Here is a 19231-nt window from a genome sequence, read left to right as displayed (position 1 = left end):
GGTGGTTGTACAACTGGAGTAAATAACTTTTGTATCAGCTGGAGTAAATAACTTGTGTATCAGATATGTTTAATTACATCAAAATCAACGTTGTCCTGACCTGGAAATGTGCTACTACGAAAGAAAAGGGAATATTCAAATTCTTCAATTATAAACCATTTACATTACATATATCTGACTGTTTCAAAACTTAAATTTTCACACTCATTTTTGTTAATGTTCAGAGAAATATATATAAAAGTTTGGTTCACTGCTAATATACCCTAGGTGTATGCAGTATCAAATATACTTGATACTGCATACACCATACATACCAGCGTATCATGCTACTTTTGAAGACCTAATTTTGAAGCTAATTTTAAGGGGATTAGCATTTGTAATACAGTGTTCACATACTGTACTAGCATCGTATTAAAAAATACAAACATAATGAATATGTATCTTTTCCACTGATCTTTTAAAAAGTATGTTTTACTTCACTGTATCCAATAATATTGTACAGTTCGACCTTGATTCACAAACACATTAACCCACAAACAAATTGATTCCTGAACAAAAATATGTATAAAAATTCTATTCACAAACTTATTTTTGAAACACAAACATGGTCCGATGGCCAAAATTTGAAAAATGCAGACAATTGCTCATCTCACATGGGTGCCACCATCTTGTTGTTGTAGGGTACTATATATCTCCCATGAACTTCCCACGCACCTCCACCCACACTCAGTTTGTTTTTTATTTTGGTTTTGAATAGGAGCGCATTCATTCACTTCAAACTGTGGTTTTTGCGTAAACTTGATGAACAGGAGGACGAGGAGGAAGTTACAGATGCCAGCAGTGAATTGATTAAATCCACAATGGAAAAATGGGGTGATGTGCAAAGATTCCTTAAGTTGTACCATCCAAACAAAATTGTTACAAACAGGATTGTGAACATGGTCAATGAAAATTTAATTAATCATTTTAGAAGTTATGAAAGGAAGAAAAGGCAACAGACATTTGATAAGTTTGTGATTAAAAGAGCACAAAAAACACCCATAAGAGATTAATCTCCCCGACCTGGATATGGGGGCTCTCCCCCTGCACAATAACCTCCTCCCCAACCACCCTCCTCTTCCCTCATCCGTCAAGACAGAAGTCGTGTCAGCCAACGTAAGTGTTCACTTTTTAAAGGTTGTTTCAGTTTTAGTTTACTATTATAAATTATATTATATATATTAAGGTTTTTCACACTTTAATATTATCTGTGTAAAATAAAACATAAACCATATAATGGTTCGTTGGTGTCATGAACAAACTAATCGTATTCCCAATAAACCTAATGGAGAAATTAACTTTGGGTCACCAACACACTGGAACACGAAGAAAGTTTAGGAACGAATTGTGTTCGTGAATCAAGGTACTACTGTATGTTATCCTCATCTTACTATCGTATTATAAAAAACAAACATAGCTATCATGCGCTGTTTGCATTGTTTATGTTTTCGTGAACGTGGAAAACGATACCATTCGGGAATTTTTGTTTAGAATCAATTCAATTTCTGTTTAAAGATAAACATGGGGGGAAAGTTTCTTCCCATCTGCCATACACGTTAAAACAACAGTATAATCTCCAATTTTATTTACGGCTGAGTTTGATGGCATATCGAGGTTTAGGGAGTTTCACCCATGTTGCCGATGCATGATAATTTTACAGTCATACCTCGAAATTACGCGAGGTTAGGTTCCGGAGCCCCTCGTGCAAGGTGAATTTTCATGTAAGTTTGGCATGGTCTTTAAAAATGCTAATAAATGTTTATTTCCAGAGTTTAAGTACTAAATATGACCCTAATCATGCTCCCAAAGTATTAAGCTAACTTTTAAATGAACTAAAGTTAGTGTAATTTTATTTAAAATTTAGCTTATTACCCTTAAAAAAGGAATACAGTAAATGGTTGACATAAAAATTGAGTACTGCACAGTTTCATAATAGCGCATTTACAGTAGGTGCGTACGTATACTAATGTTACCCCTAATTCATGGGATGCCGTTTTCTTTGTCACTTAGAGTAAAAGCCGTTTTCTTTGCGTCACTAGGCAAAACGTCATGTGTCAGTCAACAAAAGTACAATTCCATAAAATATCGAAAACATGTACATAATGTTCGTAGAAGGTAGTACAGTACAGGTAAATTCAATCAATTTAAAATTATATACTGTACAGGTAATGACGTATAGAGAAATAATAATGTTGTAAAGTATGTTTGAGCGCTAACTACAAATGAGAGAGAGAGAGAGATACTGTAATAAAGTAACTGTACTGCTTTTGTATTGTATTTATGCGCAAATATATAAATACAAATTTTCCATTCTGATTTTACACCTAAAAACACGAAAACTTGAAAATTATACACTTTCTACAGGGTATCATCTTTGAAAATGCAGTAACTAAAGTGTCACATCGTAAAAGTACACCAACTGAACATGCTGTAATTACATGCACATACAGATTGCACCAGCACTTTCTCCGAGGTGAACAGGGTAATTTTCAAAGGATGACACTTATACAACTCTTAGTTACATCTCTGATATTACATTAACGAATTCATTTTATCAAATGAGCGACTGAACAACCTCATCTCAAGGTCATGTAAAGTCCTTGTGACAAAGACTTTGCAAATGGACATAATACTTGTATGATATTTATGTACAGAAATATAAATATAAATTTTCCATATTGATTTTACAGTTAAAGCATGAAAAATTATAAATGTACTTCAAACATTAAACAAGCATTTTCTGCAGGGGTATTATCTTTGAAAAGAGCAGTAACTTTGCAAATGGGTATCACATCTTGTAAAAGTACACCAAGTGAATGTGCTGAAATTACCTTTCTATCATACTTATGCATGTACAAAAATAAAAATAATACATTTTCGAAACAGATTTTACACATGAAAGCATGAAATGCATTTTTCAGAGATTTTACACATAAAAGCATGAAATGCATTTTTTCATAGAGATTTTGCACATTAAAACATGAAATGAATTTTCATACAGATTTTACACATAAAAGCATGAAATGCATTTTTCATACAGATTTTACACATAAAAGAATGAAATGCATTTTTCATAGGGATTTTATGCATAAAAGCATGAAAACTTGTAAATTACTTCAAAAATTAAACACCCACTTCTGCAGGGTTTCTCGAGAATTTCGTGTGTCTGTGAAAAAATCAGCGTATGCCCATTAGTTAGGTTCCTGTGAAAAGTTAGGTGTGTGTGTGTGAATTTTCTCGAATCGTAAGATCAGTATTACTGTATAGTCATTAGCAGCCTCATTTATTTTCTCAGCTTCAGCTAGAATTTGCAGCTTAAATTTAGCAGTATATTTCCTTGCAGATCTTTTCTCCATAGCAAATAAGGGTATAATGTAAAAATACATCAGTCCTATTCTACTTAACATCATTTGTAGCATAACTACAGTAATTGTTTACTGTCACACGATGGCTGAAATGCAACCAAAATAGCTGTTGTTATCTGATTCAGATATTCATAGGAAAACAGCTGTTTCTCATTTGGTTCTTTATGGCTGTACATGTTTACACAACAAGTATAACATTACTAATGATACTTTTATCAATCTCTTTTATTTTCTTAATTTATTTAACAAGAAGATGAGATAAAGAGATGGAGGAAAAGAAGTTAGTCTATTGTAATTTGGTCTCTCTAAAGAGGAACTCGCATGATACATGAGATACATGATAAAATCATTTTTTATGGGTGAAAATCTGGGGGTTGCACGATACGCGAGATCGCACGTTACACAAGTATATACAGTAGGTAGTGAACTCCTCGCCCACAATATAAAAAAGCATGTTTTAATTTTGCTAAGCATTTGCCAATTTCTTTAACTGCTGTGTTGTGGGTTATGAAAAAGACATTACTTCATAAAATTATTTTTCCTTTAATAACTTCCTTCCTCAATTTTTGGAAATCTGATTGCATATTGGTTTGTGTGAGATCACGGAGATTGTTAAATTTATTATTTTTATATTTTTGTCATTAAATTGATCATTTTTATAATTTTGTCACCCACGAAAGAGCAAGATTTAAAAGGCTATTAAGTTTTCTGTAATTAATCCAATTTATGGCATTTTCTATGTTTTACGTTTTAAGTTATGGCTTGGACCATCAACGGATAGTCTCTTGTTTGTCACTTTTTCATAAGCTGTATTTCAACAGAGATCTTTCACATTCACAATTGGTCCCTGATCCCCTTTATTTGCTAAGAGCAACCAGATTCGCTGAACAGCAGCACCAATATGCAGTAAATGTGCCTCACTGTCGAGCTTCTCAATTCCAGAGGTCCTTTATTCCTCATACGGTTGGACTGTGGAACAGCCTCCCAGAGGATGTCGTGCAATTGGAACTTCAGGAGTTCAAGTGAAGGTGCAATGCATTAATACCCTAACACTATTCTCCTTGCATTTTAATACATCTTTATCTATTTGTTAATTTATAATTTTTTTTTTTTTTTAATAAGTGGGACCTCTTCTTTCTGTATTTCCCTTTACCATCTCTTACTTTTTCCTAATAAACACCATATTCCTTGGATGATTGAGTTTCAAGTCAATGGCCCTGTGGAATAGAACAGAATATACAGTTTAGGCCAAAGGCCAAGCACTAGGACCTACTGTATGAGGTCAATCAGTGCTGGTTGGCCCCTGTGGGGTTGTTCCATATGAATAGGTTTCATCTTCTAATTTACATCAATTATGTCTGATAACTCTTCAGACTACCATGGAGCTTTTTTTTTTCCGCTGTTACTGGCTGTAGATTTTGGGATCACTTATCTATAACATTGGTATAAAATTTGTGATATGTTCAGTGGTATTACGTACTGTGATCACTTGTCAAGTGAATAGCGTTTTTTCTATTGCTTTACTTGCATTATAGTGTGGGATGGAATTACCTGACTGGTGTTGCAAAATGTTATTACTGCATTATAGGATAACCATCACTGGAATATAAATCGTCAAGAGATTTGCTATCCCAATTTGTTTACTAGAGTAATCATGCAAAGAGAGAAGTCAACTGATGACATAACACCAAGTGTTTTAGAAAATGCATGATTTTATCATTTTTCACTCAAGCAATACTATGTTACTACCAATTAAACACTGGCTTTCTCTGGGAAAGGCTCAATAAAAACACTAACCCTGATGAGGGGCTAAGAGAAAGGAAAATATACTGGAATAAAAAATTTTGGCAAAAAAGGCTAAGCACTGGGACCTATGAGGTCATTCAACACTGAAAATAATGCTGAAACAATTAAGAGAGGGTGGAAAGTAAGACAGAAGAAAGAGAATTTGAATGGCAGTATAGTAAAAGAGGTTGCAGCTAGGGGCTGAATGGACACTCCAAAGAACAACATTAAGCAATGCCTACAGAGCACCATGTGAGGTGCACTGAGAGCATTAACCTCCCTTTCGGGGGTAAGGAGAGAAAAAAAGGAAGATTCCAATACTGTATTTTATACAATTCTATTTCCTGACAATCTTAACTAATTCTTTATATAAAAAGCCATTATAAGTACCTTTTCTGGTGAATTAGAGGAGGGAGAGGAAGATCCATCTAAAATTGAAGTCGACAGCTTCTTCACAAATTTTCGTTCAACATACTTGGCTTTAATCCATTCCTCTCGAATTGATCTGTAAATAACAGAAAAGTAATAAGGAAACTCCTAAAAAAAAAAAAAAGTTAAATTCATGTAAATGACTGATTACTGATATTGAAGACATCAGTGTTTATATTGGATGAAAATTTATTTACAGATTCATTCACATATATTTTATAGTATCATGCTCTTCATGTGTGATATATCACACATTCACTTTGCTATTACAAGATTTTAAAAGTCAATTCCAAGTGTCAAATTCCCCATAACAAGAAATAAGATACGTAGCACTACTGTACTATACATCATGTTATTATATCTTTGTTTTTCTATAACATAAGTCAGTGGTTTGGTGCAATTACCTAGTAAAAGCAGTAATCTATATTTACCTTTGGCTGTCAGGTCTAAGTGGTTTTAAAGAATCTGTTTCCTCTGGCAAATATGTAGCTAAGTATATTGAGTTGATGATTTTATTGCCTAGTTCTAACATCACCTTAATAATCTCTGGCTCCCAAGCGTCCAATGTTAACGACCGTACCTTGGAGTAATGTACGCCCAGACTACGGTGAATACCAGAGCACTCTGGAAATGGATATTAAACTTCATAAAAGAAATTTAAATAAAAAACAAAGTCTTTTCCAAATAACAAATAATAATCTAGAATTAATATAACAATCAGGCACATAACATCAGCTAGAGAAATAGATATTCAATGTATTTCAGAATCCTGTTTGCTATGGATTTTTCTCTAAGACACACTTCACAATTTTAATATGCCTGTAATCATTCTTGATAGATCTTCACTAACTGTAAGTACAAAACATCTCACTGTAACAATACAAGATACAAAATGCAATAGCAAACTGACATGACACTCTTCTATTGTGAAACAAATTATGTAAGGTTATGCAAGATCTAATTCAAACATGACCAGAGATGGTCACCACATCAAAGACTGGAAACATTACCACAAAGAGAACATAAGTGAAGTAAATTTTTATCTGAACTATTTGCTCCACTTCGTGGTTTTACAGTTTAACAACAGAAGAAAAATTACATTTTTATAATAAAATAAAGTTTTATATATACTTACCAAGTAATTACATAGCTTTGATCATGTAATTACTTGGTAAGTAGCTTATATAAAAATGACATTTTTATAATAAAATTTTATATATATTTACCATGTAATTACATGATCAAAGCAATGTAATTACTTGGTAAGTATATATAAAACTTTATTTTATTATAAAAATGTAATTTTTCTTCTGTTGTTAAAACATCCTCATTCTATTTTGTCCCAAACACATACTACATCAGTAGAAGCAAAACTTCATTTACTAATAAAATGCTCAAGGTGGTTGTCACTTTTGCCAGAGCAGAAATTTATGCAAACCCTTCCATTAGCAGTGGAAAACAAATGCAAAAAATTAAAAAATTCAACACTTAAAAAGTAACGTGTTGTACCTATGCAGAGTGTTATTCCTAGGTTAATTGAAGCCCACCGAGGGTTTGTAGCACCACAATCACAGCAAATTTCGTTGCCCGGAATGCTCATTATTTCTTGCCATAACCTGAAATATAACAACTTACTTAAAATCCTATGGGTTTTTCTCTCACAAGGACATTTACTCTAAAATGTAATTCTTAAGATATAATTTCCACAATTTAATGATGAGTTACAGAATGGAATGGAATATAAAATTTAAGCCACAGGCCAAGCAATGGGACCTATGAGGTCATTCAGCACTGAAAAAGAAACTGAGAGTAAAAAGGTTTTTAAGGTGCAACAGGAGGAAAACCTTGCAGCTGCAGTATTAAACAATTGTTAGGAGAGGGTGGAAGGTAATAACATGAATGGAGGTATGGTAAAAAGAATGAATGAAAGGGGTTGCAGCTAGGGGCTGAAGGGATGCAGAAAGGAACCTTAAGTAATACCTGCAGTGCACTGCATGAGGTGCACTGATGGCACTAACCCCCACCAAGGAGAATAATGACTTACGGGGGTTTGTGAGCATTAACTGACTGAGGAGTAGTAGCAGGAGAGGAGGAGGCTGAAGAATCACCAGGAGTCCCAGGGACCAAAGAGCCTTTTGCAGGATAGGGAGATGACCCTGGAGTGTCTAGTTGATAATCTCTGTTCATGTCTGGAGTGCTTAACTGTAAAGCCTGACCAATACCACGTTGTAAAGCTGATATCCATGACTGATAGCTATCCTCACTCTCAGCTTGCAGCATGTGACACCTGAAAGTAATGTATTATTATGCTAATGGTCTCAGACAAGTGATCTAACAATTTAATTAATTTATTATTACAGCTGAAAATATTCAATGCTGCATAATTTGAACATTAATCTATCTTCTTTTAATATTTCTTCCCCTTACAGGTGACCAGTGAACACATGAAATTATGCTACTGAATAAAAAATGTAATGTTTCACTATACTTGAGGTGGTTTAAGCCAGCATTCACAATGGTAGTTCATGTTATAATTATAATTTACTGTACTTTTCTAGTCCTCTTGGGAGACTTTCTTTAATATATGTTTCCTTACATGAAGCCCTCTTAAGTCAACTTTAAAATGAGTTTATGAAAAATGAAGGCAATGTCTTGGTGATGAAACACTCCTAACTACATTTAAAATGAAAATGAAACATAAAAGAAACAAAGCTTCTAGGCAAAGTCTTCTTGCATCCATCTAGATAAATAGTAAAAGTAAATGACATTTAAGTACATTAAAACTTACTTCATTGGTGACACGACTTCAAAGCAAAAACGCCTGTCAACCTCATGAGCAGGCTTCACTGTACACAATCTCAGATCTTCTTCCATAACAGTAACCTCTTCCCCTGATTATTGGATATGAAATCAAAAGAATATCATTAAGATCTACATATTACAATACACCAATTTCACTATGATAAACATATAATTTGCCTGATACATGTGAAATACAAGCACATTAAACATCATACGGTGTACTGTGGTGGAAATAGGCACTATGTGTAAAAATGAAAATATTACCCACTTAAGTGTCTTTATTTATGGGTCCTGAAAAGCTACACTTTGGGGAACAAAACATTAAAACTTCATATTAGCTGGCTGATAGTAATGCATGTTTACATTACTTTCCAGCAAAGGGCATACATTATTAAAAATTCATACCTAATCCTGATACTATAAACAAACTTACATCAGATTGACTTGCTATATAAATGAACATGTTAACAAGGGTTCTTCATATAAATAACCATAAATGTCAAAATCTTATCTTACATTTATAAAAACTTAGAGTTTAGAATGAGTTTTCTCTGAAAATCTTTCTACTGTATTACATAATCATTCACCTCCTGAAATTAAACTATGCAAAAAGGGGTTCTGATGTTATAAACATACAAAAATTCATACAATATTTGTGAATCAATGTGTTAAATTGGTAAGAACTTATACTATGCAGTATACTGAAATATACTAATGTTAAATAGTAAAGCAGAGTTCAGAGGAACTATTGTATAGCACATAAGGCATAACCAGAAGGTCATTGGAAGAATTGCTTCAATTCAATCTGGAAAGCATGAGATATTTGTTAGTAGAAGTTTTTTAACTGATAGGTCACTACTACTGCACGTACTGAATTTAGAACCTTACGTCACTGGTCTGAACAGATTAACTCAAAACACAACTACTGTACTCTCATTTACTAGTTGGCTATAATAGGCTATCCATGTACCATAACATGAATTTAGTATTGCCAGTGGTGCTGGGGAAGAAATAATATAGATTTTACCAGACAAATGCTCTGATGTAAAACATCCTTACTGCTACTCTAATTCCTGGAGTGGTTTTGGATAAACTCTCATATACTAACGATTAACTAAAATAAGATGTATACCTGTGATACCAACTTTTTGACTCAAACTAGTTACTACAAAATCAACAGCCATGTAAAGGACAGTTAATATTTTAAATTTTAATCAGTGTAGCTTCCATATTTCTTTGATATTTGAGAATACTCAATAAACACAACAGCGTATCTAACTCTCCCATGATCCTCCTGGTCTCCTTTTTCTAACAATACATCTTTTATTAAAATCACCTTCGTATGTATAGTATAAGCCTTGACACTTGCATATTCTTACTATTTCACATTAAAGTTAATTTTATTAGTTTAATCAGTATTGTAAAAAAGCTATACACAGTACTTGAGAATTACTACAAGACAATTAGACGTTCACAGCATTGATTCCCATTTTTATAATTATGTTGAAAGTATGAATATTTAAATAAAGTATACTCTAATATTCTCTACAAAAACAACAATAAACCATTTAGAAGAAACTTTTATACCATTCAGATAGAATCATTTAATGAGTGTGATAACTACATAGAAAAACAATGACCATCAAAATCTATACAAGAGTATAAAAGAGAATAACTTTGAAAATTAAATATTGTAAGGTTATTCACATCTCCACACCTTCAAACAACAGTTCTAAGCATATAAAAATAATCATCATCTAGTGGTCATAACATCAACAAGTTAAGACATTCATTACAATTAGTGTTTCTAGGCCAATGAGTGAGCACTGTGCCATGCAAGGCTAATTATTTACGTGCATGTGTTTAAGGTACCCGGCCATCCAAAGCAGTGCTCTGCTCTTTGCTATTTCCTGGCAACACTTTATCACAGCTCTTGTGCACCAGATCTAACTCATACTGAGGCTGACTGTCATATGGAGAGAGAGAGAGAGAGAGAGAGAGAGAGAGAGAGAGAGAGAGAGAGAGAGAGAGAGAGAGAGAGAGAGAGAGACTTGCTGAATTTTGTAATCACCAAATTTCTATAATAAATCATTATGTCAAATCACTTAGTCATTTTTCCTTGCATTTCCTTTGTTTAATTTATAAGGTAAGCAAAGTACGATGTCATTATAAAGCTACAACTGAAAATGAACTTTGCACGCTTGAAGGCCAATTAAGAGACTGTGAAACTATTTGCCTTTACCATGTAATTAGTCAAAAATCAATGCAAAACAAACAACTTGCTGATAGGTGGAGTAACCTCATTACCTACACACCAACATTTAATGTTTCACAGCTCAACTTTTCTATACTGCTTTCCATTCTTCCCCAACTTTAAGAGTATTTCCAATAGAATGATACAAAATATTCATAATACCCTAGTACTGAGCCTCTTACTCAGGGTTTTTTCAGTCATGTCAGCCATTTTGTGTAAAGTTACTTCAATATCAAATTCAATTAATTTCATTTATCTCAGTATATAGTTTACAGTGTTTTATTTTTCACTAAAACACTCTCAACAGAGTAATAAAATGTTACCATATATTAAAAAAAGAAGTCATGCAAATGCCTTTCTTTAATTAAAATTGCTAAAAAGCATCTGAGTACAGCTATTAGGCATTACAGTCCCTTGGCAAAATTCCATTTAAGCTTTCTAAGTTCAGCGCATTTTTCAACAATGCCACTAACTTCATACCATGAACATCTCATGAAAAAAGTGGAAGCAAACTAGATGGGCTGCAATGATGTCAACAAACACAACAGAAGAGTGACTCAGGGGCACAGAAAGATATCCCACAGTTTCCTAGTTTTCTGATTATTGTATTTCTAATATCACTCTGTATATGGCAAGTTTTGTGGCAGTATTTACACTTCCTCACATCCTATAACTTACAAAGAGATGTAATAAAAAATATATTCTACAAAATATTTAGGTTTCCTAATATCCTAAAACATATTAAGAAATGTAATAAAAAAAATATATTCCATAAGCAAAGAGACAGACAGATGAATTCTGAGCGAGGACAAAACTCAAATATCAATTATATCACAGTTAAAAATTCATTTAAAATTGTCAAAAATTTGGGATCCCCCTCTAAAAAAATCATGGTAAATTCTGTCTCAAATAGGACATACAATATTTGGCTATCTTATAGAACAATAAACACTTCAGTTACCCAAACCTCAAGATACAGAATTTAAATAACCAAATGCCCTGGCAGATATGACCATCTGCTCACATATCAAACAATGGTACTACACAACCCAGACTTTCTAAATTACAGACAGATATTTGTCCAAACCAAAATTACCTTTTTAAACAATTTCATAACCCACAAGTGAATTATCAAACCAAGCCACTGATGCTGGGCTTTACCTTAATAGGTACTGCAGTGACATGTCATTCACAATCCAGAAAAAATTTATTTCTCATGCCAAGAAATTACAAGTATCAAGTCTTGAAAAGGTATCTCCATCCCCCAACTGCACTGGAAAAGTTTGTTGCAAGTCACTAGATTTCAAAGTACGTATAAATGGGCATGTAGACCTTGGTGAATAACAGCACTAGAGATATCTATTAAAATATGTATACTGTGCATACAGTATATTCTGGAGTAACACATCATTTCCAAGAAAAAGTGAAAACAACAAGAAAAAACTTAGGTTTTACAACACAAACTAGTTTTTTCATACAAACCCATCAGTAAAACATATAAGCATACATCAAGAAGTCTTGAATGTGTCCAAACTGAACAATCTTGGGTCTATAAGACAAAACAATATGGTAGTCTAACAGCACACGAAATAACCTGGAAGCAGAGGTATTCATCAATTACCTTCCTAACTTTTCATTTAGTATGGAAATGAGAGGCTGTGAAGATTAGCTGGAACAGGAGGAGAGAACTCATATTGTAACTGATGGGTTTGTGAAAAAAAAACTAGCTTTGTTTTATAGAAACTCAGATGATTTCAAGGCAACCCCCATTAATCATATATATGCCTGAATTTTAATTTAAGGGGGAAGGATAGCTAATGAAAAATTACCAGCGTTTGTGTATACCTATGGGATCCAGAAGAACACTTGGTGACTGGTAAGAGTCAGGGACCCAAAGAGTGTAGAGTACTTCATAACACACAGGGAATATAATAAAATAATATCCATTGAAGTCTTTGCCTCTGGTTAATCATGAATGACTGAATGAAGTTACAGTCACAACAACCTCCCATAGCCAGTAAGATATCAACTTATACTATGCTGGTCTGGTAACACTAAGGTATACTTAACTTTGCCCACTGTCCTGTAGAGGACAATCTCCTGAACCTGTCTTGTCTGGCAAACCAAAGCTATTTCAATTTCATATGTCCATACACAAGTAGGCAGTGCTTGTCTAAGGTCTGACTTCTCCCAAATCCATACATGGTCCTAGCCAGTGACACAAGTGACATAACAGTCATATAGCATAATTCTACTGCTGTTACCAACATAATCAGCCAGCCATCCCAGCATCTTCTGAAGCCTTACGCTGTTCCAGTGTGCAAGTGCTACCACTAGTGTCCCAAGGTCTGGGTAAAGACTTCCATAGCAGTTAAAAAGAGATATACCAGTCTTAAAGTCTTCTTCCACACATGGCTTCACTCCCATCTCCTGCCACAACCTTCCTTCTACCATCCTTGACCAGGGAACTTCAGCATAGGCCATCCACCTTACCTGTGCCCAAACAGAAGACTTTGCCTCCCACCTAGAGCTGGCCTGCTAATTGTTGCCATGGTCATCATCAAAGAAAATTGGTCCAAATGTCTGAGGGGAAGGCAGGAGGTGGGTAGATCCTTTGTTGCCTTGCCCACACCTTTACTACATTACAGAAGATGAACATCCTGTGAAGAATCAATGCCAGGCTAGTGAGACATTGCTGTCCTTCTGGCCTTGGCAATATCCTCTAAAGACTTAGCACACCAACAAAAATGTAGTGATGACTCCTAAAACCCATTACAGCTAATTTGATGTGGCCAGGAGCTTGCAGAGAAATTGTTCAGTTGCATCAACCTTCATCAAACTGACAGTAACCAGGACAGAGAAAATATAGAAGCAGACTAAGTAATTGCCTCTACAACAGAGGCAGCTTAACATGCTTGCAAGCAAGAGCCCTGGATCTGACAGGTCCTTAAGAGCATCTGATTAGGCAGAAAAAATGAGTGAGAAGTGGCCACTGGTCACTCATACTTCTTTCAAGTTCCTTCCTCCTCCATCCCCAGCTTGACATTAATGTGGTTAAAGGATCCACAAAAACGATATGAGTACACATATTTTTATAGGTTATGAAACATGCTGGGAGGTGTGTGAAACGACCTATAATTTTAAACTTCTGATATAACTAAACATATTTTTGTCATTTCTTGAAGCCCAACTTCATGTTCTATAAAAATTAAAAATGTCTAAAGTGGTTGCTGGTGGCAAGTCATATCCTACAGAGTTGTAAAGTAGCCCTGCATCTGACAGTTCCTTTGGGCTTCTGTGGTCTACAAAGCTCAGAGATCTGACAAACCCAGTTGAGGGCCTCCAAGAAGGAGGCTCTGCCTTGCCTCTGGTTTCTCTACATCTTTACGATCAGAAAGCATCCTAGGATTCTTAGTCACATCAAAGAATCCTCTTGGATGATGCTCAGGACGTCTTCAGAGGGTTGATGTCTTCCATGTAGAAAGTCAAAGATTATTTGGTGTCTTCTTCTGAGTTACAGGTGCCAAATAAATCTCTGACAAAAATTATTGCCTCCTATTCACCAATCTCAGTGCTCCAGTAGAAACTGGTGACAAGGGAATGTCACTGGAGAATAACAATAAAGGAAGAGAGTGCACAATATTCTTTTCTCGATAAGTGTCTGTGACCAGCCCAGAATAAATCTGGTCGACACCTCCTTGGATGGAGTCAAAAGGTGATAACGTGCAGTCGGAGGAGGACTCAATCTCCTCATGCAATCACAGTTACAACTACCACCCAGCAGCTTTTTCATACACATGCTACTGTATCTTGGGGGACAGACAGTGGGGTAAGGTTCTGGAGTGTCTATGGCAGTCAAGGTTTTGGTGTCTGCTAACATCCCAACTGGCACTTCCCTTGCCTTAAGGTGTAGGCACTTCTCTTGCCTAAAGGTACACCTTATGATGAAGATGGCTCTTGAGAAGAATGGTGTTCTTCAAGGAACCCAAACAGCTGCTGGCTGTAGTGTAATCGGATTTGGGCATTCAGAAGAGGGTGAACACTGATGAACGGGAACTGGGAGAGAGATGTTCTTAAACCTTGGCAAAGCATGCCCACTGCTCAGGTAACCATTTACAGCCTGTTTCACAGGTAAGGTTGGGTGAATACACCTGACACAGGCATCTGCTACATAAGAGGTCCACATTCATACAGACACCATGAAGGCATGAAAGAAACTACCATGAAGGGTCTGGCCCATTCACTTAATACATAGCACTGAATTCAGAAAATAATACAGAATACTACATAAAAAGGGGCACTAAAAAAGTCACACAAAAAATAAAAGCAGAAAGAGGTTGTTGGTATACAAAACACGGTATAGTATAGTATGAGATATAATCACTGACAGAGAATATTGTAAAAGTGATATACTATACATGTACTAGCACATATAAATTAAAAACCTGAACTGACAAAATATTAAGTAACAATTACAGGAAGCCAACAGATGTAACTGATACACTAGGAAAAAAGGATAAAATAAGAAATGGTATCAATAATTAACACCTCCCAAAAAATATTCCAAAAAATACAGTGCAAAAAAATTACTAGTCATCTCACTCTACTTACAGTGCAGAACAGAAACTGAACTAAACTCTACCTCCTAACACTAACAATTAGCCTGTCGTTTATAAAAATTAAAATATACATTAAAATTACAAAAAATTGAAGATACAAAAATTTCTAAGCTAAACTGAAACAAATTTTGTACGTACTCGATTAGCTTGCCACTATGCACCTGTAATGTACCTGCTTAAATGCAAAAATTACACATCACTTAACACAGAAAGTAAAATGGCTGAAAAATAAAATCAACTGGCTAATAATGGAAAACTGTTAGAATAACGTTAAAAACTGGCAAGTCTGCAGAGGACACAAGCTCGGCAATTATGGAAGAGTTGTTAGCAGAACTGCAGACTTATGAGAAGGGTGAATGTGACATGAGTACTGTGTACCACTGCCTCCAGGTGGTGCATGTGCCATGAGACTAACACACTTGTTTTGTTCGTTAGACAAACAACTATTGAGTCTGGGGACATTTGACAACCTCAGTTATGGACTTACACATACATGATTGATGGGGTTACAATGCTACAATATAAATCTGTTTCACGTACTTGACACCAGAAGTTTATTGACAGACTATCAACAATTGTCTTAATGTTAAGTGGTTAATAAGCAAAACCAAGACCACTTTAGGCTCTCTCTTGCTGCTCACAGGCAGTAAGTCAAGCTGCCAAATGAAAAAATGACAAGAAAATGCACTTGTCATTTTATTAAAGCAGAACCAGATAATAATTAAAATTCCTACTCATATGATGGTTAACATCAATAAAGATCATTATTAGAGCGTTGAACATGATATACACAGTAAAATGGAATTTCCTGCTGATACTGACGATTAAACTTTTTCCAGAACTCATAAATATACAGTTCAATGTACCTGAGAATTCTCTCGCACCATAACTGAAGTCTCAAAATCTATACTCATAAAATTTGCTTTAAAACAAGGGTGATGGAAAAAGCTTAAAGCACTTATCCACAACAGACATGGAAAATACTGATAACTGCAATGACATGGCAGAGTTGAGGTCAATCCTGAGAAAACTATAACATTAAAATACTTTCTCCTAAGTAACATATCCACTTTTTGCTAAAAAGTATGGAATAGGAAAAAGCTTAAGCAATAAATATTAGTTCAGTTCTGTTTGACTCCAGGACTGAAAACTTTCTATAAGCTCTGGTCAGATAAAATAAATCTGAGGAAGGTCAACTTGTCTGTTTGCATGAGAGGGATACCACCAATGTCTAAATCGAGAAAATAAATTTTCAAAAACAGAAATTAGTGAAGTAAAAGAGAAAATGAGTTTGGATGAGAGAATAAGTGGGTCAGACCCACTTACTCCTTCTTTTTGTGAATATTCATGTCCTTTCTTAATCAACAGGTGCAAATGGCTAAGAAACCTTTTCTAATAGCCTGCCCTGCTCAAGAATGTTGGGATTCTTTAAAAGAGATTTGTAAGACCATGATCAGTCATGTCAACCAAAGCTTTTTGACCTTAAAATTCTATCACAGTAAATAAATACTAACATAAGGAACAGAGAACATGAAGGCAACAAATAAAAGAACAAGCACCTTAAATGTTCCTCCATATGAACATCCTACTAAGATATGCAGTAATGGACCCCGACTTTACAACAAAGTGCTCTCAAGAATAGCATAATTCAATATTTATATTTTACTTCAAGGACTTTCTGCAACAGATAGCTTCTCCTTAAATGAGAAATATTCCATCCTTTCCTTTCTAATGGGAAAGCAGAGACTGATCTTCTCATTTCATGCCTAAAGAACTTCAAATGCAATATAAAACCTCTGTTATATACAGTTACTGTACAGCAATGTATTTAATTATCTTAAAGTTCCGTATCTTGTCATGCTTGAATTATACAAATTTTCTACAACTTCATCTTGAAACAAAGGAGATATTTGGAACTGGTCACTGAATTGCTTATATTTACAAAAAAGCAGCAGCAACATCAGAATGTTAATATTCATGCACCATAATAATACAGTTAGTTCTTTCAACTGCTGTACAGGATTGGTGGAAGAAAATGTTTTCTAATACAGTACTGTACCATTTTTAAGCACATAACCTTAACCTGAAAGTACCACTGACACTACGTTATCGCATTTTCAAAATATGTTTCTTTAAAATGTTATTCATAAATCTTGTGTTAACTGACTCAAGTTCTTGCAGACTGAAATCAAATTACACATGAATACCCAATAAAAATGAATATTTTGTTTTGTAAACATATGTAACCCTACATTCTTTTTATAATCATGTCCTTAAAAAATCAGTTATGATGGCATAACTTTTTCCCTAATCCCAATCCATGTGATACTACAAGGGTTTTCAAGTATGTGCTTGTTTAGTTTTCCAAATAAGAGAGAGAGAGAGAGAGAGAGAGAGAGAGAGAGAGAGAGAGAGAGAGAGAGAGAGAGAGAGTGTGTGTGTGTGTGTGTGTGTGTGTGTGTGTGTGTGTGTGTGTGTGTGTGTGTGTGTGTGTGTGTGTGTGTGTGTGTGTCATCCACCTAAACAGTTTGGATCTTTGAGGGCTTACTGTAATGCTTATCATCTTTTACAACATTAACAAGTGGCAACAAAAGAAAAATTATATCCCTCAATGAGGTAGACTTCTTTAAGATTAAATGGAATGGTGTTTTTTCTATAAATTCCATATTTAAAAAATTTTACCAAACTGAGTAGAATTATTGACAATCCTGATATATTTTCTATATATCTCATATTTCAAAAATTTTACTAAAACTGATTAAATTATCCACACTCCTGATATACTTCTATAAATCCCATATTTCAAAATTTTACTGAAAATGACTAACATTATCCACAATCCTGAAACCAAAAAAAAAAAAAGCTCTTGGTGTGTTTTATATTTTAACTCAAGTATTTTTCAATGTTGTTCCTATACTCACTGTATTTTTTTTCATTGAATTTTCTTTTTTGTTGTTTTCCCTTTTTCTGGAACCCTTAAATCTCCTACCTATCTAAAAAGTGCTTAGTATTGTGGTTGTCGCCATTTCACTTGTAAATTTCATTAGTTTTGAGGCTTTATCTTTCATGTTTGTATATCCTTGCTAACAAAAAAAAAAAAACCTCCTCGCTTTACTGGGCTTGGGACCAGCTGATGGCTACTCAATAACCCATTTAGAGTTTCATGACCAAAGACTAACATGAATGAGTAATGTGTTGCATTTTACTTCACTTCCATTTCCTGCCAAACTTTTTATCACCAAAGTATATTTTTATTGACATTCAATGCTGCTTATACATATCTTGTCAATAAAACTGATTCTCGTCACTGATTAAAGGAAGGGCAGCATCACTGCCTAACATGCTGGGGAAAACATTCGTTTTGTCCAAGCCTTTGGCGGTCAATGTCACAGTGACCACGACATTGCAAATGGAGAAAACATCATCATGATCATCACTTTTTTAATCATTTTCAAACCTTAAACACGAGTGCAGAGGTTGCATGTCAGGTACTTTCTGCCATATGTTTTGTCCTTGTTATATAGAACGTCACTAAACCCAAATATCTCTAGTCAACCTAATTTTCAGGAAACCACATCACCCATTTCCATTAAGAAAAATTACCCATAAAGTACCAGAAACTGCTGAGGTATCATGGCTCCTCACAATTTGCAAAGCTACATAGATAATTAAAAACAAATGAAATGTAAGGTTCAAACAATTTCGGGTAAAATAGAGTGTGCATTCAGATTCACACTCAGTATTTTGCATTCCATGTCAATGATGAACTAGCTAAACTGTCCCTTAAGTATGATTCACACACATTATTCTCTTTCAAAGCCACATGAGTGCAGAGGTTGCATGTCAGGTACTCTCTGCCATATGTTTTGTCCTTGTTATATAGAACACGTCACTAAACCCAAATATCTCTAGTCAACCTAATTTTCAGGAAACCACAT

The 19231-nt window shown here is 34.6% G+C and overlaps 1 protein-coding gene across 1 annotated transcript in view; it reads right to left on the bottom strand.

The window, feature by feature from the left end:
• Window positions 1–19231, bottom strand: part of CenB1A (Centaurin beta 1A) — a 55967-nt gene that overhangs the window by 20029 nt on the left and 16707 nt on the right. Inside the window, 5 exon segments of the mRNA XM_067085222.1 lie at window positions 5580–5694; window positions 6050–6242; window positions 7128–7234; window positions 7663–7905; window positions 8407–8509. Of these exon segments, the coding sequence (XP_066941323.1) occupies window positions 5580–5694; window positions 6050–6242; window positions 7128–7234; window positions 7663–7905; window positions 8407–8509 (761 nt within the window).

The sequence above is a fragment of the Macrobrachium rosenbergii genome, chromosome 42 (genome assembly GCF_040412425.1).
Source record: "Macrobrachium rosenbergii isolate ZJJX-2024 chromosome 42, ASM4041242v1, whole genome shotgun sequence".
Taxonomy (NCBI): domain Eukaryota; kingdom Metazoa; phylum Arthropoda; class Malacostraca; order Decapoda; family Palaemonidae; genus Macrobrachium; species Macrobrachium rosenbergii.
This window is presented reverse-complemented; position numbering and strand designations above follow the sequence as displayed.